General features: G+C 47.8%; 1 protein-coding gene across 1 annotated transcript; it reads right to left on the bottom strand.

Moving 5' to 3' along the window:
• Positions 1-7,743: 7,743 nt before the first annotated feature.
• Positions 7,744-25,644, bottom strand: LOC112880219 (insulin-degrading enzyme-like 1, peroxisomal). The gene is made up of 26 exons (XM_025944726.1): positions 25,022-25,644; positions 24,849-24,924; positions 23,963-24,030; positions 22,603-22,694; positions 22,447-22,520; positions 22,314-22,357; positions 22,151-22,202; positions 21,474-21,596; positions 21,267-21,379; positions 21,022-21,184; positions 20,275-20,367; positions 20,107-20,192; positions 19,387-19,473; positions 13,529-13,632; positions 13,297-13,399; positions 13,127-13,222; positions 12,864-13,053; positions 12,345-12,406; positions 11,549-11,653; positions 10,383-10,584; positions 10,034-10,242; positions 9,526-9,650; positions 9,365-9,416; positions 9,166-9,252; positions 8,199-8,321; positions 7,744-8,134 (listed from the first exon to the last, which is right to left on the bottom strand). The coding sequence occupies exons 1-26, from the start codon at positions 25,217-25,219 to the stop codon at positions 7,883-7,885; spliced, it is 2,979 nt and encodes a 992-aa protein (XP_025800511.1). The 5' UTR covers positions 25,220-25,644; the 3' UTR covers positions 7,744-7,882.
• Positions 25,645-26,205: the final 561 nt, after the last annotated feature.

The following is a 26,205-nucleotide window of genomic DNA, read 5'->3' on the forward strand; positions in this document are numbered from 1 at the left end:
CCCTTCCTCGCTCAACCACACAGGTACGAGCACACCAACGGCAATTCACACAGAAATGCCATCCATCCCGTCTAACTCACTTTTCAAAACCACACTTTATCCCTTCCCACACACACACGTTTTCTTTATAAAATCAGATGGTCAAGGTATGGTTGTCTCGAGCAAGGGTGGCTATCCTACCATGGTTACGGCACGCAAAACCATGCAATTTTATAAAACAGGCCATCGGGTTGTGTTTATAAAAACTAGGACAAAAACATGCATCAAAGGGCGGAATTGAACTTGCCATCGTCAAACTCTTGCGAGAAGTCCCGATCGTAGCACTGCCCCTCGGGCTCGGAGTCGCGGAACTGGTCCTCGTTCACTTGATCGCAGTCGGGTCCTTCCTCGTTCACTCCGGGTTCTACGACGCAAACAAACAGACACACAATCAAGCGCAAGAACTAAAAGCTTTTATCGTTGAGCTTGAATCGGAAATAATTTAGTTACGGAGGTAGGGGTAATATTTTTGGGTGGTTTCTTAATGGCATGTCTAAAACTATACTAAAAACGGAGTGGTAAAGTTTCGGGTCAATCGGAGGTCATTTCGCACATAAAATGACGAGCTAAAGGGGGTTCGGGTGGTTAAACAGGGCTCCAGGGGCTTATACGTAATTATCTGGAGGGGGTAAGGGCCTAATCGCAAATTTCTAGAAATACTCAGGACCTGCTAAAGGTGTCGGGTACATCTAGGTTTACGTAATGGAGGGGTTTGGTTTGAAAAGCTGGAAAGGATAGGGTTTCTTTTGCAAAAAGGTAGTAAAAAAAGGGGGGGTCCTCATTTTGGGAGAAAAGGAAAAAGGCCAGGGGCCTTGTGGCAATTTTGCCACCATCTTCCCCCTTCTCCCCGTACAGAACAGAGGAGGGGTTGAGGGGGGGGCGCCGGCGGCCAAATTCCGGCCGGCCGGGCCATGGGCGGCTCGGGGGAATGGGGGATGAGAGGGAGGGGGGCACGGGGATCCCATCCCCGGCCTCACCTTGAGCCAAGGTGGAGCGAGGGGGCCGGGCGACGGTGACCTGCGGGCGGCAGCGAAGCTGCAGGCGGCGGCGGCGCTAGAGGCGAGGGAGACGGCGGGCGGTGGCGGTGGAGGTCGTGGGGAGAAGAGTGGAGCGAGGTGGGGTGTACTTATAGGCCGTTGAGGCGGTGAGGCAGGGGGGGGGTTGGCCGGTGGCTCCGCGGTCGGCCTTAATGGCGCGCGGCCGCTTATGGCCGTCGCGAAGCGGCGTGCGGGCGGCGACAGCTCGGGCACGTGGGCGGGTGCTGTGCGGGCACAGGGCGGCGCAGCAGAGGGGCAGCGGCGAGTGGCGACGGGCGGCGCGGCGTCCGTGCGCGCGTGCGTGCCGGGCAGAGCGCGAGCGGCGGCTGGCGCGGCGCGGCACGCGGCCACGCGCGGCGCGGGAGGGGAGGGGCCGCGGCTCGGGGCCAAGCAGGAGGGGCCGGCGTGGCAGAGCAGCGTTCGGAAGCAGGGGAGAGGAGGAGGGAGGAGAGGGGAAAGGAAAAAGGAGAAAGGAGGGAAGAAAAGAAAGAAAGAAAGAAAAAAAAGGAGAAAAGAAATAGAAGGGAGAGGGAAAAGAGAAAAGAGAAGAGGGAGAAAAGGGTGGGGCGCGTCGGCGCCGGTCGCGGCGGCGACCGCGGCCGGTCGGCCACGCGCGCGCAGGATTCGCGCGCCGCGCGAGAAAGGGCTTGCGCCGGCGCTAATTACGGGAAGCGGTCGCGCGGTCGTCGTGACGCGGTGGCGAGGGTCGAGGCGGTGCGCGTGGGGGAGGCCGGACATTGTGTGGCGCAACGCACTCGTGTGGTAGAGAGGATCAGGGTTTTACGGTAAATTAATTTTTAGTCGGAATACCCTATCGCGTAGTTTAGGCTTGAAATTTTTCGGGGCGTTACACTCAGCCTCCATCTTGACATGTGATTCAGGTTCTGCCATCTATTTGACAAAAATAGAGAGATACAAATTGAGAGCTAGCATAAATATCATGTAGCATAAACAAGATCTAGCATAAACAGTTGTAATAATCTTTATGACATACAAACAGTCGACACTTGATAGCAATCAGATGGGTGCAAATTGATAGAGGAGCAACTAGCATAAACATCAGGGACCAGGGGCTGCGGGGTGCACAGCCCACACATGTAAGGTGCTCTATTGTCTGCTCTCCAAGTCCTATAAGGCCATAAGGGGATGAAAATGAAGAGTTTCTTACCTGCGGCCTGCGGGGGAAGCGCCAGCGGATCAAGGAAGGCAGGAAGCGGAGGAGGAAGGTCGCCGTGGCCTGCTTGGAGTTGGAGGGGACGGCGGCCTGCACCCTGGCGTGTGGCACTGCCGCACTGGGGCGCCGATGCGCCGCGCCGGTTGGGCCTCCGGGTTACGTCCGGCCGGCTCCTCTGATCTCCCTCACCAACTCCCTCTCTTTGGAGTCACCTCTCCGCGCCCGCCCGTGGGGACGGACGGACGGCCGGCCGGCAGCGTGGGAGCGGGAGGTGGTGGTGGTGGCGGCAGTAGGTGGAGTGCGGAGCGCCGGAGCCTAGAGGGAGGATTGGGGGGACGGATCGGCGGAGGCGCGGAGCGAATCGGCGCGGGGCGGTGGTGGGAGACGAGGCGGAGGCGGGGGACGAGAGCCCGTGAGGGTGGCCGGGAGCGGGACTGCGGCGGTGGAGTGCGGAGCCTAGAGGAGTAGAGGGTGACCGGGAGCGGGACTGCAGCGGGCCGGCGGTGGAGCGCGGAGCGAATCGGCGCGGGCGGTGGTGGCCTGGTGGAGTGGTGGGAGACGAGGCGGAGTCGGGGGACGACTGACGAGAGCCCGTGAGGGTGAGTCCGTGAGTGGGTGACCGACTGACCGATGACCGGGAGCGGGACTGCGGCCTGCCGCCTACGGGAGGGGAGCGAAAGCCTGGACTGCGCGTCTGCGCCTGCCGCCTGGGTAACTGGGTAGTTTGGGTACCGGAGCTTGAAACCCGAACAAACCCGAAACTCAATCGGGTTTTAGCATCTGCTACCCGCCAAATGAGTTTGGGCATCGGGTAATGGGTATTTCGGTTTTGGGTCCGGGTTTTCTCGGGTTCGGGCATTGGATCCGGGTTTTATGCCCAGAGCGAGGTACGAGGTGTACCGGGTGGACTTGGACGCGAGGAAGCTGGTGCCCGCCGTCCGCGGGCTCGGTGGATGGGCGCGCGGTGTTCATCGGAGCCTGGGACCGATCGAGCCCTTTCGGTCCCGCCATGGGTGTTCCCCTCCGGCCATCAGCGCCGACATAGCCTACTTGGGGTTCGACACTTTGCTGACATCACACGGACGATAGCCCAGTTGATCTCATGGATGGAACCTCCGAGCCTCGTCCATTCGAATTCGACAACGACCTGCCAATCTGTGGACCTCGTGGTGTCGATCACCATCTGTCGTGGTGTGTCACGAGCTATCGTGGCGGGGACAGGTAGGTGCTGATCTGAAGACTGTTTGCAAATTGCAAACAGGTGTGGTGATGAAGCCAGATGTAGTGTGGCTATGCAGTAAGCACCATTTCCAAATCCCTTGATCTCGGTTGTTTGCTCCATACATATATATATATATATATATATATATATATATATATATATATATATATATATATATATATATATATATATATATATATATATATGTGTGTGTGTGTGTGTGTGTGTGTGTGTGTGTGTGTGTGTGTGTGTGTGTTTCCCGTTTAGCATTCACTAATTCATAAAAAGATGATATGTTTAATGGCAGAGAAGCGCAGCTCTATCACTTCATTTTTGTTGGCAACGACATGGTGAAGCAGTACAATGCATGCAGTTCATCAGTAGTTCAGTTTCCAGCGTTATGCAACATCACTAGCTCTCGTAACAACAAGTCCTGATTTTCCCATGACATGGCATTCCTTCAGTTCAAATCTTCATTCTATTATGTAGTACATACACAGTGTCAGGACACATACTGAATTGAATCAAGAACGTTGGGGGAGCTGCTGCCATAGGTTGTGTGCGGCAGTGTTGTGCTTGTGGTTGTTTACCTCTCATAAGGCGCGTATGTAACAAAAAACTAACCCAGGCCGTGGGTTCGGCATTGTAACTTGGACGCTACTATCTTCGCTGCGGATAGATAGGACCCCATCCAAAGTGGGCCTTCGTGGGCAACACATGAGTGGTTTACCTTTGCCCATCCTAACAGCTATATGGCAAAAGGCATAATTGATTGTGCAACTCTAAGTGCTCAACAAAGCGACCATGTATGATAAAACATTGATGATTCTTGATTCAATTTTTTTCACGAACGTGCATGAGGGGTAGGGTAAACCGGACCGCCGGCAACCACCGATGCAGGAGCCACGGCACCCAATCCATTGTACCCGAAGCTGGCCCCTCCAACAGCCGATGCCGCAGGCCCGATGCCTCCAGCCAGCACCGGCCCAATTCTAGCGGAGCTGGCCCCTCCATCCAGCACCGTCAGAGGCCGGACGCCGCCACCCAGCCCCGGGACATTTTCGGCGCCGGGGCTCCGGCAAGCTCCTGAGTAGATTCCCGCGCTGCGCGGACGCACAACGCTGGCGGGCACTTCGGACGGGGGGAGGGGCGGCGGGGGCCCAAGGAGGTTGTCTTGGTTTAACATCCGGTCCGCCGGCAACAATGGCCAGCAACCTGGGGAGCTCCGCCGGCAACAAAGGCCAAAAAAGTTCTAGCGTTTAGGGAGGGGGAAAGCCCGGCACAAAACTGTGCCCCGAAAACTTTCGAAACACCAAGCGGGAGGGAGCCAGGCACAAAATCTTGCCGCGCGGGTGGGGCAGCTGGGATAAAAAAAACATACAAACGCCCCGTTTAGTTCGCACCCCGTAATCGCAAAAACACAAAAACGTAAAATTTTATGAAGGAATCTTGCTAATTTGAAGTACTAAATGAAGACTATTTACAAAACTTTTTGCATGGATGGGCTGTAAATCACGAGACGAATTTAATGAGCCTACTTGATCCATGATTTGCAACAGTGATGCTACAGTAATCATCCGCTAATTATTAATTAATCATGGACTAATTAGCATCATTAGATTCGTCTCGCGATTTACAACCCATCTGTGCAAAATGTTTTGTAAATAGACTTCATTTAGTACTTCAAATTGGTAAAATTCCGTCGAAAATTTTTTTGCCCTTTACACCCCGTGGAACTAAGCAGGGCCAAAACAAACGAGGCCCGCATGCAGCTGGGGCCGAGACCACTGCCCGATGAAAAAGCGACCAATGAGACGCGATCTGGTAAGCACCCGCGGTCGCTTATACAAGCGGTATTGCATTTGGCGCGAGGCCACGCTGTGCAAAACGCGAAGCCTGAACTTCAGAGGGATTTGCTGGCGGAATATGAGTTGCGCCGCCATCTGCGTCTGAGGGCAGAACCGGCGGATACTGCAAAGGACCTCCGATGCTCAAGCACTGCATGTGCACTTTTGACTGCAGCAGCAATGGCGGCGGCGGCGGCGGTGGAGCGCCGGTGCCACCAGGGCCGCCACCGCCAGCGTTGACGGCGAGGGCTCGGAGGTCAGGAAGCCCTGCATGAGGATTGAGGGGCTGCTAGACTCCGGTCGCCAGGCCTCTGATCTGATTGTGTATGCGTACCACGGGGGGGCGACTCTCTCATGCTAACTCGTGTTCGGAGTTGATGACATTAATGATAAAAGAAAATGGTTTCGCTACCTGGTAGTCAAATGATTCGTTGTTTCTCTTTGCTTATATCAAACCTGTCGATTGAGATGATAGTTTGAGAACAATGGCAGGAGCCATCTGAAGAAGGACATCGCGTGCTCGCTCGCTTCTCCATACAGCCAATCCAACTGCCCGGGGCCGGCAGGGAAGATTCGCCTTGCCGTGCAATTCTTTTTTTCGGGAACCTGAGTGAGCACGTATTTTATCAACAAGAAAGCAGTACTACCGTTACAAACTTTAAACGAATACAAGCACCACAAAACAAGCTGACGGGTGATCCCAACACCAAATAACAACAACAAGAACAATAGGAGAGGGAACACACACAAACCCACAACCCTAGACATGACCACACATCTAAACCTACTAAGAGATACAACCTGGAGGGTGTAAAAAGACTACAACTCATCAAAGGTGGCAAAGCATCCACCCAACCAACGCAACCAAGGCGTCCAAGCATCCGTCCAAAACGATCACCAACCAATACGACGATAGCGGCTATGCATCCGCCAGAGCAAGCAAAGAAACGGCAGCAAAAGCATCCGCCAGACAACGACCAATGCAACCTAGATAAGGTGGACAAAATAAAACGAAGGCAGACGTAGGAGCAGGAACACTCGGACAAGAGCCGACGACCACCGCCAAGACCAGGCGAAAGGGGGCGTTGACTGGCCACGATCCCATCGATGATCAGCGAAGCTTTCAAAACGACGCCTCAGAGGAGGGAGTGACGCCAAACACGTCATCATCGTCCGACCAACGTGGTCAAGGTTTTCACCCAGAAAGCATACTAGAGAGGAGAGAGGAGGGGGAGAAAATGTTGCCTTCAAGAAGGTAAATGGCGCCCGAGGGCGTCGCCGTCACTGGCCCGTAGGTAGGCCCTAGGCTTTCGCCTGCACCCCACTCCCTCTCCAAAGCCAACGGAACCGCCAGAGCGTTGTCATGGAGCCGACGAGCGCTGCCACAATGCAGATTGGGACCGCCAGCCGGCCATAGCGCCGCCGCAGAGGGGGCACAATCCCAGAACGAGTGCCCAGGCCATGCCCGCCGACAGGGCGGTGCCACCAGCGTCGGATGGACCACGCTGGGAACATTGACCGGCGGGCGGCTCAACCGCTCGAGCCAGGCACCATGGCCGGCGACGACCCGGGGCAAGGCACCACGGCCAGGCACCTCGCCAACGGCGGGGGCGCGGCGGCGAGACCGGACACCAGCGCACCCATGGAGGAAGGTGGCGGCCAGCACGCACACGACGCAGCGGAGGCCATCCTGCCCTCGAACGCAAGACGCACACCGCAGAGGAGGGCGATGCTCGCAAACGCAAGACGCGTAGCCACCAGGGGCAACCGCGCCCCCAAGACACAACGGTGAGGACGGCGGCCACCGCAGCGAGGGCAACAGCCACCGCGACGGGTGTCCCGCAGGCACCAGAGGGGAGTGGGGAGCCGAGAGAGGCGGCCCCTGGCAACGGCCGAGCGGGAGGCGCCACGCCCGGATCCTGCTAGGGGGTGCCCAACGCCCGGATCCTACTAGGGGGTGCCCAGATCCGGCAAAGAGGGTGCCCAGATCCTACTAGGGGGTGCCCAGATCCGGCAAAGGGATGGCAGGATCCGGGCCCCGGCGACCAGTGGCGGAGAGGTAAGGCGACGTCTAGGTTTGGAAAAGAGAGATAGAAGGAGGGAGGAGGCAAACCGAGCTGGCTTCGGCTCAGCTGCCGGCCGCCGCGGCGGTGGCCTAGGGAAGGGTGGGTGGGGTGCGGTGTCACCCCCCGAGTCACCACGGAGGACGTTGGGGTAGGGGGGGGGGGGGTTGAGTGGTTATGTCTTCTGTTTGTGCATGGTACTGCTGTGCCATTCTCACGAACCCAAATGATCAAATCAAGTGATGACTTGGAGCACATTTGAGTCTGAATCTACGGGAAATTCGATCCCAGATGCTACGCAAACATGAAGATGATATGCACATCATTTTGCTACATGAAGATGATATGCACATCATTTTGCTGGCACACGTCTTATACTGGTACTAAAATATACAAAAATTTACATGAATAAATCTGTCAAATTAATATGCGAGTACAAACAAGGCAATTACACAGATTATTTTTCAGATTTTTGCAAAAGAAAAGAAAAGGTGGTTGTCCTATAACTTCATCTGGCCAACACCTCCCCTGAACGATCCATACAAAGGCCTTGACCTCCTGAAGCTGTATATATCAGTTATCTCACACGATTGTGGTGGTGGAGCATTTTGCACTATCGTTCGGTACTCGGCAGAATGGAGACCACCGTACACTTGTATACTAAGAATCTTCTTTTGTGGTGCATTGGCTTTCACATGATCATTGAAGAAGTCTATCAACTCTTCCTTCTTGAGCTCCCTCAGTGCAGCAACCTGCAATCATAAAACTGGTTAAGTTTGCAAACAATACACAAGGACAAAATCAAGGAATACATACCTCCACTTCTTTTCTATCAAATTTGAGGGTTCCTTCAGAAATCTCTCCCCAGAAGAATGCCGATTCCTCACGTATGTTTTTGTATTTCTCCAGTTTCATATCAATAAGAGCGCTGACATTACTCTGCAGGAGAGGCCATACGATGCTTATAAGGTAGATAACCATCTAATGCTGTAAGATAAGAAATGATTTTCTTCTTTTCCTTCTTCCTTCCTTTGTTTTCCTTTGTTTTGAGTTTGTGTTTTTGTTGTTTTTTCACTTTTGTATCTCCTTCAGGAGTGTTTCAGGACCAGCTCTCCTGCGCAGTTTGAGGAAAAAATGCAAACGGTTCCTAATGAAAAATGCCAATCTATGTGTGTGTAGTGTACAATATCCTTGTAAGAAGTCAGAATCCAACCCAACATTATAACCTTCAATGGAGGCCTGGATATGCTGCTCCGGATGCTAATGTTTGGCACAAGTACCAAAAGGAGACACCAAACTCTCAAAGAAAATCCGTAGTATGGTGAAAGTTGCACCAACAATGATGCAGTCAACATCTTGGGAATAAGATAACATGGATCACTTATTCGCCCAACCCTTATTCGTTACTAAAGTATGGTGAAGAAAGAGTTTCATATCCTTCACGATTAATAGAGGTATAGGTGGTTGGGAATGCAACTTGCTTTCTCATTCTCTGAGCACAAAACTAGAGAAATTCTTAACAGGCGATAGGTTTGTAATAGTAATTGCTCCTTGTCAGTAAAGATAACTGAATCGAGATGCGGAGCCAGACAGCATAGGGTTTTCAACTCTGATCACCAAGCATGTGATTTTTCACTATTAATTAAGCACTTCGGTATGGGTTAAGCATTAATATTAAACATCCTGTAATCACCAGGCAACAGGCATCATCACTAAGACTGAAACATATATGCAAAAGAGCTAGGTCAAACAGTAAGTATGTGGAAAGAGAAGCACATCGAACCTTGAATTCTGCATCAGACATCTGGTAAAGGGTGCTTTCAAACATCTTTAGAAAATTTTCAACTCTAGCATCCAGATTGGCAGGATCCTGTTGAAGTTGAACCAAACTTATTAGAGCCGGCAAGTAATTACACATGTACAGAAGTACTAAAATTGGGAAGAGGAAAGATGACAGAAATGGATAAAATGGGCATATTTACCTTCGCAGTTGACTGGATTATAAATTGCAACCCACGGACACCTGAATCATTTCTGGGTAAACGCAGGAGCACATTTTATTTCCCGATGCATTTGACACAGAAAAGAAAAGACAGGATAAATTCTCATAATCATAATAATAATATACAAGGGTCCACCATACCTTTGCCTAAGCAGCGCTATGTACCCAAGTTGCTCAACTGATCGCAATTGATGGAAAGCTGGCTGCTTGCCAATAAGTGCAAGTAGATGAAGTAGAACATTTTGCTTGACATTATCCTGATGAGTCTGCACAGATGAAGATATTGTTCTAGCATTACACTGTGTACTATACTAGTTAAACTATAGAATAATGAGTTCAAAGAGGAACTGGAAGTTTCAGGGTCAAACTGCAAAAATAAACTACTTTATGCTATGGCAAGTGGCAATCCTGAGTCCTGACACAGTGGAATTGATGCATGTGTCCACAAAATAAAAGACAAGACTGCATGGGCATATACTACATCCCACAGTTAACACGCTGCAGCACTGTGATAACTCATTAAGTTAACCACCTAAATTTGCTGCTATATGCAGATTCAGCAGATGTATCTATCAGTAACACATTTTTTTTGAATTAACTGGTATTACTTAAAGGTATTTTCACTGAGGAACAAGTATAAAAAGCGTGCCTGAATATAGTGCAGAAGAGCAGAATTTTCATCTTGGTGATTCAAGCACATTGCTGGATAATAGTATCTCAAACCCTTTTCAAGCTTTACAATCCGTTTTGCAAGAAGCTGTGATGGGGATAATGGCTTGCAAACGCTAATGGGTGCATTGAACAAGACATCTTCGACATGCTGGACGACACTTTTTGCTTCATTGGGTTCAATGTTACCTGAAATTGATACGTCTTTCAGTAAAGAAAGCAATATACAGAAAAATAAAAAAGCAATATACAGAAAAATAAAAAAGCAGGATTATCGAATTAAATTTCTTTTGAGCATCAAATATTCAAGTCAACTAAATAGGATAAACCTGCAAAATAACACTCAATGAAAGTCTTCGCCAGCAAATGAGGCAAAAAATTTCCCAGATCACAAGCTTCAAGGTGAGGAAGTGCAGAAAATTCCTCATCCCATGGCCATGCTTGGTCATCTAGCATCAGCGAACAATAATACAAGACTTGCTGATATGGCTGCCGAAATTTGAAATTCTCATACTCCTTGTTCATAGCTTCCTGATGGCAAAAAGGAAAAGGCTTTAATTCATAAGAAGTGGACAGGAAGACAGTTATAGCTTGCGATTGCATCATCTGAAAAAAGCCACAGTATGTTGCAAGGAAATAACAACAGAATGCATGACCAGATGCACTTTTTGATATTCTAGAATATCTAGGGTAACAGAAACTATCAACTCAGTTAGAAAATAAAAATTCGCAATTCAGATGTGCATTTAAGGGCTGTTTGCCTGCCCGCCGACGGCGCCACACCGCGCCTAAGGTGCGGCGGCCGATTCGGCCACCACACCTGCGGCGCGTGTGGCGTGGCGTGGCGCGGCATCCGAGGCAGGGATCCAAACAGCCCTTTAATAAGCGACAACTCTATGTTATTTGAGTTTCGCATAGCTATTCAGATCAATTTTCTTTGTGGAAACATACTACTTCCTCTAATCAATCCTAAATAAGTACAGTAGGACATTGATGCAGTCTCCAATATGGCACCTTGACTAGCAATATCTGTAAAAATATGTTATTTCCAATACAAAGGATTATGTATTATGAAAGTATTTTCATGATGAATCTAGCAGGCTCAACCTTATATTTTTCCATCTATATGAATTTTTAGTTTTAGCAATTGATGTTCAAGACTACAAATATTTAACTTAGTACAAATATCAGATTTGAGACAGTAGAACAGAGTGGAAATACAAAAAAAAAATGGCACATTACTGCACATGTATCCAGTCCCAACCACTAATTTATTACATTTTCCATTTATAAAACAACGTAGAATAGCATCCTTGTATCAAAATGAGCCATTGAGGAACAAAAGTTTCTGAGGTTGAATTGGATTTCCGAATTGTATATTTGAACGTATACCCATTCCCAACTCAGGCTCCTTAGAAGTTCTAGGCATGTCGACAAAAGATGAAAAAGAAACACCAAAAAACATGCAAATTTGCAAGGAACTATTGTCAACTACCTTTATCACAGAAAAACGGTCAACCTTAACTTCAAACTCTGCAATTTTGCCAATAACAGTCGCCAGAAGGGTTCTCATTTTGTCATTGTATCCAACCATAGTTACCTACAAGACAGCACCAACATTGGATGATTATGGAATTTAGTTCTCAATAATAGTACAAGACATATATTTGGTAATCAAGTTGTGAATTCTGTCTATATAGTAGTAATGCACTGATTTAAGTAGAAAAAGGCATCTGTCATCAGGAAACATCAGGCTGGCACTATGATGCCGTGCAGTTTTATGTGAGCATATCAGCATTGCAAGAGGCATTAGAACTACAACCCAATAAAATGTGATTTATACATTGTAAAAGCGAGCCAAACATCAAAGTAATCATAGGAGGGGTTGGTACAAGTTATGAGTAATGAAAAATTCATACTTAAGAGTGTGCATGTTGTACATTAAGGTCAAATGCTCAAGTAAGATCTGACATTATTGAGGATCCAAGGTCATGATATAGCAGTCTAAAGTACTATACTTTTACAAATAGTTTACACATAACCAGATTATATGACCATTATATTTTTCTAAAAAAACTCCCTCCATGCAGTTTTAGTTGATGTTTTAGACATGCAAATAGAATTACATGCAAGTCAAAATCACTGTATGAAACGTTAAATTAAAGTGACCAGAGGTTCAAGAACTATTTGGACAATTAAACAAAGAACATTAGTATGCATCATTATTTTCAATCCAGATTAGTAATGATGCGAAAGGAAGTCGATTGCTCAAAACGAAATGTAAAACAAACCTGAAAACCAGTATCATTTGGATTAACAGCGTAATAAAGGCCAGCAACTTGAGCATCATAAGCTGAAAGCAAAAGAAAAATTGGTGTGTCATAACAAAAGATTGGGAGAAAAACTTTAATAAGCTGACCTCAAAAACAGCTGCAACCTTCCCTGCTACAATCTTTGACTCATGATTAAATGTCTCTTATAATGTTTAGGCTTGAGATATGTAAAACACAAAAATAGTAGTATTTCACAGACATTCCAAATAGGGCTATTTCCTTATTATTAAATTGGTTGTATTAAACATAATACTGGTAGCTCGATACCAGAGTATACTGATATATGGCCACATAGACACAAAACACAATCCGGTAATCCCATTTCTATTATTTTAATATATGATGTTATCATTATAGGCTCTACCCATATCAAAACATAGAGAAACAAGTGAAAGAATGCACTTAAACAAATATAAAAAAAAGAACAGCCTTGGTTGCAAGAAGCATAGAACAAAAATCAAAGGAAGTGCTACATACCATAATCATTTAAATAATCCATTAGCAACCTTGTGAATACATTAGTAAGAACTGCTGACTCGGGTGAGCTTTGGGACAGTGGACAGTGAAAATCCATGTTGATATATGCTTTGGGTGTGAAAAACATTGTATCGGGCTTGTACCACAATCTGGAGAGCGGTGTCTTCCTCAGCATTAAAGGAACACTTACCTGGATGTGCCAGAGGGATAGAGCATAAGTATACCAAAACAATGTTAATCAACCAAGTTTTTCAAAGTGTTACCTTTTCCTCTATATTTTTCAATGAGAGATCACGTGGAATGAAGATGTTAGGTTTTGGCAGGTGTAAATCTTCCTCAGGGGCTTTCACTACCCATTTCTGTAAAATAATTCTAAACGTAAGACATATATATGTTGAAACTCCATGACAGTAAGTAATGTCCAAAAGTGTACCTGTACAATGGATGGAGGGACAGCTTCAACGGAATACGATGTACCATACCATGGCTCTGTCAAGTTTGTTTGTCCTTCAAACCTTTTCGATTCCCAGAATATCCTAAACAGAAATATATAGAGAAAATAGATACACTTAAACATGGGAGCAAAAGAAATGGTAAGACAAAGAAAATAAATGCTCAGGAGTCAGTTCATTTAAAAAACTATAGTGTAATGCCCTGAGAATTACCTTACATTCTCAGGAGTCAATTCATTTAAAATATTCTGAATAGCATCTGGTGAAAACTTTGATGGCACAGATGATGCAATCAACCAATCTTCTGGTGGAAAAAACTGCAATAGGATAAAAGACAGGCATAATTTACCATTATAAAAAAAACATTTGGCATAGCTTATTACATGAATACATGGAACTACAATATTTCACTATAAACCCCATTGTGCGCATATGTATATTTCGTGCAAATTTTCCTACATACAGATCAAAATACATTCTAAAATTGCTACTTGCCTAGACATATGCCTACCATAACTATGGAAATTTCTATGGAATGTCAGTAATCCTTGCATGTGTTAGTTAGTTAGCTTTCCTATATTTTTGCTTTGCATGCGCACGAGCACCGATCTGTGGCTGCCGTGCGCGTAGGTGGGCGTGGCGAGAATAGCTCGCGCACGACCCGGGAGTGCCCGGACCGGGAGCATTAGCGCTGGCGTGGGGATGGACACGTTCATGCGAGATGCTAGGAGATCCACCGGCCTCTCCTCTTTTCTAGTAATCAGTTGAATAAAAGAAGAACAACACCCGGAAAAGCAGCTGGTTCTTGCGCTGCACAAAATAGCTCTGTGTAACAAGTGTTCGCGTGAGTTCTGTGTTTTGTGCCATGATTGTGAGCTCGCCGGACGTCAAGAACGTCGGGAGACCACTGACAATTGGCATCAGAGCCAAGCTGGTCCTAGGCAGCGCACGCCATGGCCACGCCGCCGCCCAAGCTGACGGGCACCACGCCGCCGCCGAAGGGAACGACCGGCGACGTCAAAGGGAAGAAGACGCCTGGGCGCAGGTCGTCCAGCCGCAAGCCGTCGCAGAGCCGATCTCCTCCTCGTCGCCGCGGTTAGCGCCACCATGACGCGGATAAGACCCGGGAGCGCGTCGTCGAGCGCGTCGTCCGTGACTCCGGCAGCTCCGGCACCTAGCCGCAGCTGACGAAGACGAACTACACCGAGTGGTCCCTCCGCATGAAGGTCAAGCTCCAGGCTCGGGACCTCTGGGACGTCATCGAGTACGGCGACGGCGGGTACCGCGACGATCGGAGCGCCCTCGACGCCATCTGCAGCGCCGTGCCCGCGGAGATGATCCCCACGCTCGCCGTCAAGGAGACCGCGACGGAGGCGTGGGAGGCCATCAAGACTCTCCGCATCGGCGACGAACGGCGGAGGGGCGTGGCGGCGCAGACGCTCCGCAAGGAGTATGAGAACACCAAGCTCCGTGATGGCGAGGCAATCGAGGATTTCGCGCTCCGGTTCTCCGGCATGCTCCAGCGCCTCGGGGACCTCGGCGATCCAGAGCCGGAGGAGAAAGCCGTGAAGAAGTACCTGCGCGTCGTCCGATCAAGGTACAAACATCTCGTTGTCTCCATGGAAGCCTTCGCTGACCTCTCGAAGCTCTCGGTTGAGGAGATCACCGGGACATTGAAGTCCTCCGACGATGCCAACGAGGAGGCGACGCCAGCGTCCAACTCCTCTCCGGGGAAGCTGCTTCTCACTCAGGAGGAGTGGCTGGAGAGGTACAAGCCGAACGCCGATGGAGGGCGTGGCGGCTCCGGCTCCGGCGGCCGCGGCAAGTCCCGCGGACGCGGCAGGGGACGCGGCCATGGCGGCGGGAGCTCCCGTGATGCCGGCAATACCAGTGCCCCGCGGGCCGGTCCAGACGACGTCTGCAAGCGGTGTGGGAAGAAGGGCCATTGGGCCCAGCACTGCCGAGGTAAGCTCAAGGTGGAGGAAACGGCCCATGTGGCCCAAGACGATGAGCCTACACTCCTTCTTGCCGTCAACGCCCAGCAGGAGGAGGGGATTTTCCCCAAAATCGAAGCGCCGCCGCCGGCTTCGATTCCGGCGATTTCGTCCCCGATCCACGATGGCGGCCAGCTCCACCTCGTCGAGGAGAAGGTCTTCGCCGCCTTCGACGACTCCAGCGACCGGGACCCGAAGCGCTAGGTCCTGGACACAGGCGCCTCCAATCACATGACGGGAGCGCGGGCGGCGTTCTCCAACCTCGACGCCGGCGTCACAGGGTCCGTCCGCTTCGGGGATGGCTCTGTCGCCCGCATCGAGGGGATCGGGACCGTGCTGCTCTCCTGCAAGACGGGGGAGCACCGCACCATCAGCAATGTCTACTTCCTACCTCGCCTCACCGCCAACATCATCTCCGTCGGCCAGCTCGACGAGATTGGCCACTCCGTGTTGATCGAAGACGGGGTGATGCGGGTCCGCGACGAGCAGCGGCGTCTACTGGCCAAGATCCACCGCAACCCGGGGCGACTCTACGTGCTCGACGTCAACATTGCACGCCCGGTGTGCCTGGCCGCGAAAGGAGAGGAGGAGGCTTGGACCTGGCACGCCAGATTCGGCCACCTTCACTTCGACGCGCTACGCAAGATGGGGAGAGAAGAGCTGGTCCGCGGCATGCCTCTGCTCACTCAGGTGGAGCAAGTTTGTGAGGCCTGCCTCGCCGGGAAGCACCAACGCTCGCCATTCCCGCAGCATGCAAGCGGCCGAGCGTCTGAGGTCTTACAGCTCCTCCACGGCGACCTCTGCGGCCCAATTTCTCCACCAACGCCAAGCGGGAATCGGTACTTTCTGCTCCTTGTTGATGACCACTCCCGGTACATGTGGCTCTCTCTGCTTTCCAGCAAGGACGCAGCCCCGACGACCATCAAACGCATCCAGGCAGCGGCAGAGCGCAAGTCCGGCAAGCTGGTACGTGCACTCCGCACGGACCGTGGGGGCGAGTTCATGGCGAAGGACTTCGAGCAGTACTGCGCCGAGCTGGGGCTCCGTCGCGAGCTGACGGCGCCGTACTCCCCTCAACAAAATGGCATTGTTGAACGCCGGAATCAGACCGTGGTGGGGACTGCCCAAAGCATGCTCAAGGCAAAGGGCCTTCCGGGTGAGTTCTGGGGCGAGGCAGTCACCATGGCTGTCTATTTGCTCAACAAATCCTCATCAAAGGGCGCGGGGGGCAGGACCCCCTATGAGTTGTGGACCGGCAACGTCCCTGGCGTTCAGCACCTGCGCACATTCGGCTGTGTGGCTCACATGAAGGTGACGACGCCGAACTTGAAGAAGTTGGAGGACCGAAGCAGGCGCACCATCTTCGTCGGCTATGAACCAGGATCCAAGGCGTACCGCGTCTACGATCCGGTGTCGCGGCGTGTGCACATCAGCCGCGACGTCGTGTTCGAGGAGAACGCGCAGTGGAGCTGACCGGGGAGCCAGGACACAGAGGCGGCGGACTTCGTCATCGAGGGCCACGACTCGGCGCCATCCACAACGATCACGAGCACCACGACGACAAGGACGAGAACCGCGACCCCGACTCCGGTTTCTCCTTCGGCCTCCCCAGCACCAGGCGCACATGCTTCCCCAGCAATGTCAGCGCCGGCATCGCTAATGTCCTCTCCAGGGAGCGCGACGCCCAGGACGCCGGTACTGCAGAACACGGGGCAAGTTGAGTTCATGTCGCCACCCGGCACGGGTGCCTCACAGCACCTGGACGCGGACCATGACGAAGACGTTCCACTACGGTACCGCGACGTCGACAATCTGTTGGGGCCAAGCACACCGCCGGGGTTTGCTGCATGAGAGCTGGAGGAGCATCTGCTGCTGGCCAGCGAGGCTGAGCCGGCAACTTTCAAGGAGGCGCTGGAGCATGAAAACTGGCGCCATGCCATGCTTGACGAGTTCACTTCCATTGAAGCCAACAACACCTGGGAGCTGGTCGATCGCCCACCTGGTCTGCGTCCAATTGGGCTCAAGTGGGTCTACAAGACCAAGCGGGATGAAGCAGGGATTGTTTCCAAGTTCAAAGCAAGACTCGTCGCCAAGGGATATGTGCAACGGCAGGGCATTGACTTTGATGAAGTTTTTGCTCCAGTGGCCCGTCTTGAGTCAGTGAGGCTTCTACTGGCATACGCTGCCTGTGAGGGGTGGGTAGTACACCACATGGATGTCAAGTCAGCATTTCTCAATGGTGAACTAGTGGAAGATGTCTATGTCGAGCAACCACCTGGTTTTGTGCTCAAGGGGCAAGAACACAAGGTACTTCATCTGACCAAAGCACTCTACGGTCTCCGTCAGGCTCCACGGGCCTGGTACTCGAAGCTGGATGCATCACTTCTTAAACTCGGGTTCACCAGGAGCACCTCTGAGCATGCTGTGTACTTGCGGGGATCTGAGACACGGCGGCTTATAGTTGGAGTCTATGTCGACGATTTGGTAATCACTGGGAGCAGTCATTCTGATATTGACAAGTTCAAGTTGGAAATGAAAGATACTTTCCAAATGAGTGATCTTGGGCTGCTCAAGTACTATCTTGGTCTGGAGGTGATACAATCTGAAAGAGGGATTACTGTAAGCCAGAGAGCGTATGCTGCAAAGATTTTGGAGAATGCTGGTCTGACAGGGTGTAATCCAAGCAATACTCCAATGGAGCCCAGGCTGAAACTGAGCAAGTCTAGTTCTGCCCCTGCTGTGGACACTACTCAGTACAGATCTATTGTTGGTTCTTTGCGCTATTTGGTGAATTCCAGACCAGACTTGACATATGCTGTAGGCTATGTCAGCAGATTTATGGAGAGTCCTACCACTGAACACATGTTGGCAGTGAAGAGAATACTGAGGTATATATCTGGGACTCTACATTTTGGTTGCCACTATCAAAGGAAGAAAGGAGCAAAGTTGGAGGGGTTCAGCGACAGTGATCTTGGTGGAGATATTGACACACGGAAGAGCACCTCAGGCGTCCTGTTCTTCTTGGGAGGCAACATTATAACCTGGCAATCTCAGAAGCAGAAGGTAGTGGCCTTGTCATCCTGTGAGGCTGAATATATTGCTGCTACAGCTGCAGCATGCCAGGGAGTTTGGCTGGCACGACTTCTTGCAGAGCTCCAAGGCAGGAAGCCCAGTGCCATCGACTTGAGGATTGATAGTCAGTCAGCTATCCAACTGAGCAAGAATCCTGTTTTCCATGATCGCAGTAAACACATTGATGTCAGATATCACTTCATTCGGGAGTGCATTGAGGAGAACAGGGTTACAGTTGAGTCAATTGGGACAATTGATCAGTTGGCTGACATTTTGACGAAGGCTCTGGGTCGTGAACGGTTCTGTGAACTTCGTTCTAAGCTTGGAGTCATCAGCGTACAGAACATATGCAAGGCTTAGGAGGAGAATTTGTCAGTAATCCTTGCATGTGTTAGTTAGTTAGCTTTCCTATATTTTTGCTTTGCATGCGCACGAGCACCGATCTGTGGCTGCCGTGCGCGTAGGTGGGCGTGGCGAGAATAGCTCGCGCACGACCCGGGAGTGCCCGGACCGGGAGCATTAGCGCTGGCGTGGGGATGGACACGTTCATGCGAGATGCTAGGAGATCCACCGGCCTCTCCTCTTTTCTAGTAATCAGTTGAATAAAAGAAGAACAACACCCGGAAAAGCAGCTGGTTCTTGCGCTGCACAAAATAGCTCTGTGTAACAAGTGTTCGCGTGAGTTCTGTGTTTTGTGCCGTGATTGTGAGCTCGCCGGACGTCAAGAACGTCGGGAGACCACTGACATGGAAAACACAGGTACGACAAGACATTGTTTCTACATATTACCTCCAATGCCATGCAAGTTCAAAAGAAATGATGAAATCAATAAACTTGGTCGGTACAGGGAGCAAGTAAATAGAAAGCTCTTCAATGTGACAACATGTTGGCAAGTTCTAGTTTCCAACAGGCATATGAAAATAAAACCATTATACATGAGGGCAGCAGCTGTGAACATAAAATTTAAGATAAGAGTGCATGTAGTGCGCAAGGTATGACTAATACCTGCATGTTTGAAGAAATATTTACAACATAATGGATAGGAGGGCTCTTGTCTCGGTAGTGGAATCCTGTCTCACGGATAGTTTGAAGCTTCACAGTCCCAACAAAAAAGTAATATATAATCCATTAGTACTGGAAAAAAGGAAATGTAAAATCTAAAGCAGAGAGAGAGAGAGAGAGAGAGAGAGAGATCAACATCGTTTCAATGTTCAACAATGCATTTGTATGGCTTGGTCATTTTATTTTGCAAGTCAAAGAAGTAGTTCCAATTTCATTTTAGTTACACAAGTGCTGGTGACAAAAAGAAAAGAATGATGTTTCAAGCCAGCACCCATGTTTAACTGGGTGATAAAGGAACAGGCACACTACAAGTATGGGTCAAAATCAGAAGACTGTCTTGTAGGGTCAAATGAAGTAGAATATCTATCAGAGGACTAACTATGAAAATAAGAACTACAAGGATTGAACAAATCATAACATGGTTGCATAGTTACATCACATAAAATATTAAGATTTTACATGCAAATTTTTCTCATATTACAGTGGTATAAGCTGGTATTAACCGATAAGGGGTAAGTGGCCTGATCAACTAAATTCCAAAATATCTCAATATTCAGGGATCGAAATAATCTCTGTGCATGCAAAAAAATGATTGCTGGTTTTGGTGATGTATAGCATTTATTCATTTTTTATTTAAAAACACATATTCCAAACTAAATTTACCTCATCAAAGATCCACTTCGGAGTTCCAGATGACTGCAGCAGAGTTATATATCTGAATAGTAGTCCGACAGTATCCTCCATGTGCTCTATCACCAGTAATCAGATATGTAATTTTCACTCACATTTCAAAACTTTTTTCGAAATAGCCGTTCAAAAATTAGAACTAACCCTGGCCTTCATCTGTGAGCTGTATAACAACAGAGAAGAAAGAAAAATCATAACTCCAATCCCCTTCGCCAGCTTCCAAACTTATAGCCCATCCTGAATAATTGAGCAGAATTAGAAAATAATAATTGAGCAGAATTAGAAACTAATCATGACTACCAACTGAAAAGGATAAAAATAGAGTTTTCAAGGTGAGGAATGAACATGTCAGCAAAGAAGTTTTATATACATGAAAAAGGAATAAACTGCAACAGTATAAAGATAAAAAAAGAAACATGAAGAAAGAAAGTATACAAAATTGGCACAGAACACTGTGGTTACTTTTCTTTGCTTGTAGGGAGTTGCTCTCTTTTCGCTCATGTCAGTTCACCAGTATTTTTCAGTATTTACCCTGAAGACCTAAGCTACCATGGTTACTCCTCCCAGTCCCAAGTGATTCCTAACTAACATGGCAGAAGCACAAAGGTTTAAAAAAGATGTCACGTAGCTACTTATTTATATACTTAACAGTTTAGTATGTAAAACTCACTTAATCATATATGCATACTGAGATAAATGTAATTAGAATTATCACGTATCAAAAATAAGAGAAACAAAATAAGGGACAGAAGTAGGGGACATGAACATGATAGTACTGAGATATAAGAAAATTAGAATCCTCCACTCCCTCCCAAAGCCCATGCCTCCCACTCCGCTGGCATGTAGTAAAGGTTCATAGATTGCAGAAAAGAACACGGACACATAACATACCTAACTTTTTAAGTATGTAAAAAAGAGATCCTTCTCCTTCATGGCCGATTAGATGGCTAATGTACTTGCAAGGGCCTTCTTTGTAAAACCGAACATTGGGAGTGATTGGCCACAGGATTCTCAAAGTGTGACCTTGTTTTATGGGAACTGCTTTGACAAGGATCTGCAAGTGAACAACTCACATAAACAAGCACACAAGCATCTGCAAGTCTGAATTGTCAAGTCGTATTCTGTAAATAGTAAACCTGGAGATGTTCACTTGAACATGGATGACCAGGAAATGAAAATGGCTTCCTCCCAACGTCTCTAATATCACAGAACTTATTTTCAACAAGGTTCTGCAAGTTATCGAGACTATCTGCAAATACAAAAGATGTGAGAAGGAAAAGAACAGAAAAGGATTTTCGGTGAAGATAACCTGTAAGGAAATGCAGAACAGTTTGATGAAAAACCTTTTCCATACACAACAAGTTTCATCAAGTTGGCAGAGTAGTGTGAATCATAGAATTTAATAAGCTCAAGCCTTGTGTCCAATCCTTTCTCCTTTGCTTTAACTTCAAGAGTATCCCAATTTCCTAAATCAACAAGAGTTCTGAAAATTAGTTCAAGAATTATCCAATATTTCCAGAAAGCACCGAAGCATATCATTACCCCATTGCATTAAAACTTTGTTAGTTTTGAAGCAAAGAGAAAACATTTGAGGTGGTTGTAACTGTTGATTAACTGACACATAGCATGAAATATTAAATTAGAATGTCAGTGTTGTTCATGCAAAGCGAAGTTAGTCATTCAGTTATTCTCAAAGTACAAGTGCTTTATATCATGAAGTCTGTTGATTTCAATACCAACAGCAAGAAATGCATATCTACTGGGAGCATTTGTTGTCGCATTTCAAGATGTTAGAACACAAGCAAAAACTGAAATCATAAGGTATCTGGAATAACCGGTCATGCAATGCTCACGAATGCAAAAACGAAGAGAGATATCATGTTCTTCAAAGAAATGTAAACTTATGTAGCAAGATAGTGGTGTATACTTAGTAGCATTGATGACATGCCAGATCAGAAAGGAAAGGAAAGGAAACAAATGGAAAGAAAAGGCAAGGGAAACAAATTGTTCAGATACTAACCAGTGCCAAACTTATGATAAGGGTGATTCTCATCGCAAAGATGGTTCTGAAGCTGAAAAGAAGAAAGGGAAATTGTTAAGAATCTAACACAAATAAAAATAAATCAGATTGTCATGATTAAGCTGTTTGTTTATTTAACGTGAGCTTGAAAAAATGCAAGTACCTGACTCATTCGCCATGGATCTGATAAAAGGTTTTTCTGATTTTCTAAGAGCGGAGAAAACAGGAAAATGGAAGTTAGAATTTTAAAGGTAATTCTGGCAATAAGCCCAGAAAAGAGAAAAAGTAGCATGTACCAGAGTCGACAGCTTTTATTTCCCTAAGTACAGCATCTGGAGACATCAATGGCTTGATAAAGAATTGCGCAAACCTAGGATTAGACGACAGAAGCATAAGTGAAATTTTGCACAAAGAAAATGAAGGTAAAAATAAAGAAAAGAAACAGACAGTACCTATCTAAAGCATCATGAAGGCTATCACTGTTCACATCAAAATAAAAGTTTGTGCGTTCAGTAGTTGTGAACGCATTGGTTGAACCACCATGCTACAAGAAAACACCCGTTATCCAAGTACCATAAGCGACACTTTGTGACACAAATTTAGTTTATGAAGTCTGTAAGCTCATCATGAATATAGCATAGTACTCATCTCCCATCAACTTCTTGAGTCTCATACCTTACAGTATCTTTCAGTTAGCTGAAGCAAGCTAAATTATCACAGGCTCAGTTACAATGAGCAGTCACCCATAGATTTTGTGGGAGTTCATACAGAAGGTTATTCCTAGTGCTAATGGTTTCATGGTCTCAATTTCAGCTTGGCACAATGTTAATGAAATATGTATGGAAACCTGTTCTTCTGCGGCAGTAGATTTAATCTAGACTAATATCCTGAATTCCTGATGGTGGTCAAATGTCCTCTTAAAAGATAAATAGAACATATCTGTGGCGTATGCTCCTTTCCAAGAGATCAAACAAAGACTAAAGTGGTAATTTGGATCACAGGTTTTGTTCGTAAGTAGACTAATATCCTGAATTCCTGATGGTGATCAAATGTTCTCTTAAAAGATAAATAGAACGTATCTGTGGCGTATGCTCCTTTCCAAGAGATCAAACAAAGACTAAAGTGGTAATTTGGATCACAGATTTTGTTCATAATGACTAGTTTCGTTTTTGTCCAAATTTGCCCTAACAAATTTTGGCTAGCCCCATTACTTCGGAACTCATTTGGATTGTTGCCAAAATGTTTCTTGTAAATTTTAGTAATATTGATTATAGGTTGTTGTTAGTTTAGTATTCAGGATAGCATCAAGTGAAAATTTTCCTTTAGCTATAACTGGGATTCAATTATTTTGCTTTTCCTACTTTGAACTTTGTGGAAAAACAAATGTTGAAGTAGTTTTCCTAAACTCACACTATTTCAGTTATGGGGTGCTGTACGCGGGTATGGTCTGAGGCTCTGGGCTTTCAGGTCTAAAAATAAGTAAAACAAAACCTAGCTTTAGTAAGGATCAGTGTCCAAACTACATTTAAATATTCCTTGCTGGTTGCCCTATTCTAGAGTTCAGCTTCTGCCCATCATGTTCTAAGCACTTCCACTGTGTCAACAAATCTTCTAAAGGAAGAATTCAGTCACTACTAATGACTTGAGGAAATGCATCCAGGAGCCAACAGAGAAAGCTAAGGAGTTATTTGGAAATACGAGCTCAATCCAGTAACAAATACAATAGAACATGTATGGACCATTACAGGGATCCAACTGTTAGTAACATAAACAAGAAAAGGAAAATTTTCGACCGGGCAAAATAAGGCATACCTCTGCAATGTACTTTGAGTAACTATCTTCTACTGGATATTTTTCACTAGCGTAGAAAAGCATGTGCTCTGTAAAATTGAAACCAAGCATAAGGATAAGGGAAAAATACACAACAGCCCCATACAAGTTGCTACTAAAATATAACAATGCAACCAAACCAATATAGGAGCACAATAAGTGTTACCATAGGCGTCGTTTCATCGTTTGTATGTACCAAGGCCATAACTATTTGATTATCACCTCAAAAGATACTAGCAATTAAGTAAAGAATCCAACAAAGCTAAAAATGAATAGCTACAATTCATAAAACTTATAATTTTCAGAGAATGTCATAAACCCCTAGAGTCCATCGCCTACCCCATCATAACAAGTAGTAAGCTATCCAACTGAACTGCCAAGTAGCATACGCCATCCGTTTAAGTATCGAAGTAATGTAATGGCGTTCTTCAAGCATGAATTTCATTACTGATATTTATTTTTGTTGTCATGCATATACAATTTCAGATGGGTAGGCTATCTGGATGCCTTTTCACCGTTGAGCCTTGAGACATTTGCAGATTTAATTTAATGGGTAAATGCTTGACTTAGTTGCTGCAAACTAAGTGATCCTATGGCTCATCTTTCAGGACTACTTACAGTGGGGTGGATCTCTGCCACCCCACTTTCAGGCGCATCTCTGCCAAAAGGACCTAAAGTATCCAGAGAGCACCACGAAAACAGAAAACATTAACAGTCACGTATTTCTCACGTTGGAGAAATTCACGAACAATCAGGCGAAAATCTAGAAGAAAAAAAATCAAAATCAAGCTGAAGCAAAACAACTCCATCTGCAGTACACTAGTCACTAAGCGAGTTCAGATGCAGCAAGCCGAAACAGAGCACTGACCGAGGAAGTGCGCGAGCCCCTCCAGACCAACGGGATCGCAGAAGTACCCCACCGAAACACTCATCGACGCCGCCGCCTGGAAAACAAATCGCAATTCACGACCTCGAACCAAAATCCAGAACCCATCGCCAAACCCCGCCGAGTCCATCCCAGCCCGATCGGAAGTAGCAGACCTTGTCGGTGTCGGGGTCGCTGATGAGCAGGCACTCGAGCGCGTTGGGGAGCACCACGCGGCGGTACCCGCGCTTGTCGTTGCGGGGCTTGGTGATCTCGACGCCCCCCGTCGCAGCCGCCACCGCCGCGGCCGGCGGCGGGGCGGCGCCGTTGGCCGGGTCGCCGGGGGCGTCGGTCTCGCGGGACCTCGAATCCATCGCGGCTTAGTCGCCGCCGCTGGCTCACCGATGAGAGTCCGCGAGAGCAAAGGCTTGGAGAGGAAGTCGGCACCTGGCAGTGGAGCAGCCGGTTTGGTTTGGCTTGGCTTTGGCTCGCCGCTGTTGGATTTGAGGGGAGGACTAGGAACGAGGAAGTGCTGAAGTGGTGGGAGCTGACGACGACGACCTGCGGGGCGGGTCAGGTCGCCTGGCCGGTCGCTCCACGGCTTCAGGTGAGAAATGGGATGGGCCGATTTGGGTGAGCCAATCAGGAGGTGGTGGATCCACGACGCGTTTGAGGTCGCACACTCAAAGTTCTGTTGGAGAACGCGGCGAGCTCCCGTCGCCGGCGTTCACCCTCACGCGCTCTCACAAGCTCACGAACAGAAAAACGAAGAACACAGAGGAGTTTTGGTGCTACTAACTTGCAGCGTTTTCAATCTTGATCGCAGGAATATAAAGGGATTTACAGACTCTGACTGACTCCTACAAGTGCGGCAAGCCGCAGCTCTGGACGTGCCATCCCACGTCCGGCGATTTGGCCGCACCACTCCTGAAGACGCGCTCCGCATGCTGTCATGCGCTGAGCTTATTGACACGCTAACAAGTTAGCTAACAGGCCGGCTTATTGACCACTAACAGATACAAGCACAGGATTAACACGCTAACAAGTTCAATCCACGGAGGAAGAGAATTTGTGGCCGGTTGCAAAGATATTTTCAGAAGAGAATCTGCTTTGCTTTGCTATTGCAATTTGCACAGAGCAAAGAAGAGTTTAGTCCCAGGCATTGAAACATGGATAGGTCTATTATGATAACGATAAAAGTCTTTAGTCTGGTCTTCTTTGTATTTTTTTTCTTGATTTGATCTTTTTCACGTATTTTTTTCTTGATTTTATCTTTTTCACCTCGTAACAGCAGAGCCAGAATTAAAATCTACCTATGACGAACCTACTACTATCTATTATATTCTAACCAATCAAACTT

The sequence above is a fragment of the Panicum hallii genome, chromosome 2 (assembly GCF_002211085.1).
Source record: "Panicum hallii strain FIL2 chromosome 2, PHallii_v3.1, whole genome shotgun sequence".
In the NCBI taxonomy this organism is placed as follows: Eukaryota; Viridiplantae; Streptophyta; class Magnoliopsida; order Poales; family Poaceae; genus Panicum; species Panicum hallii.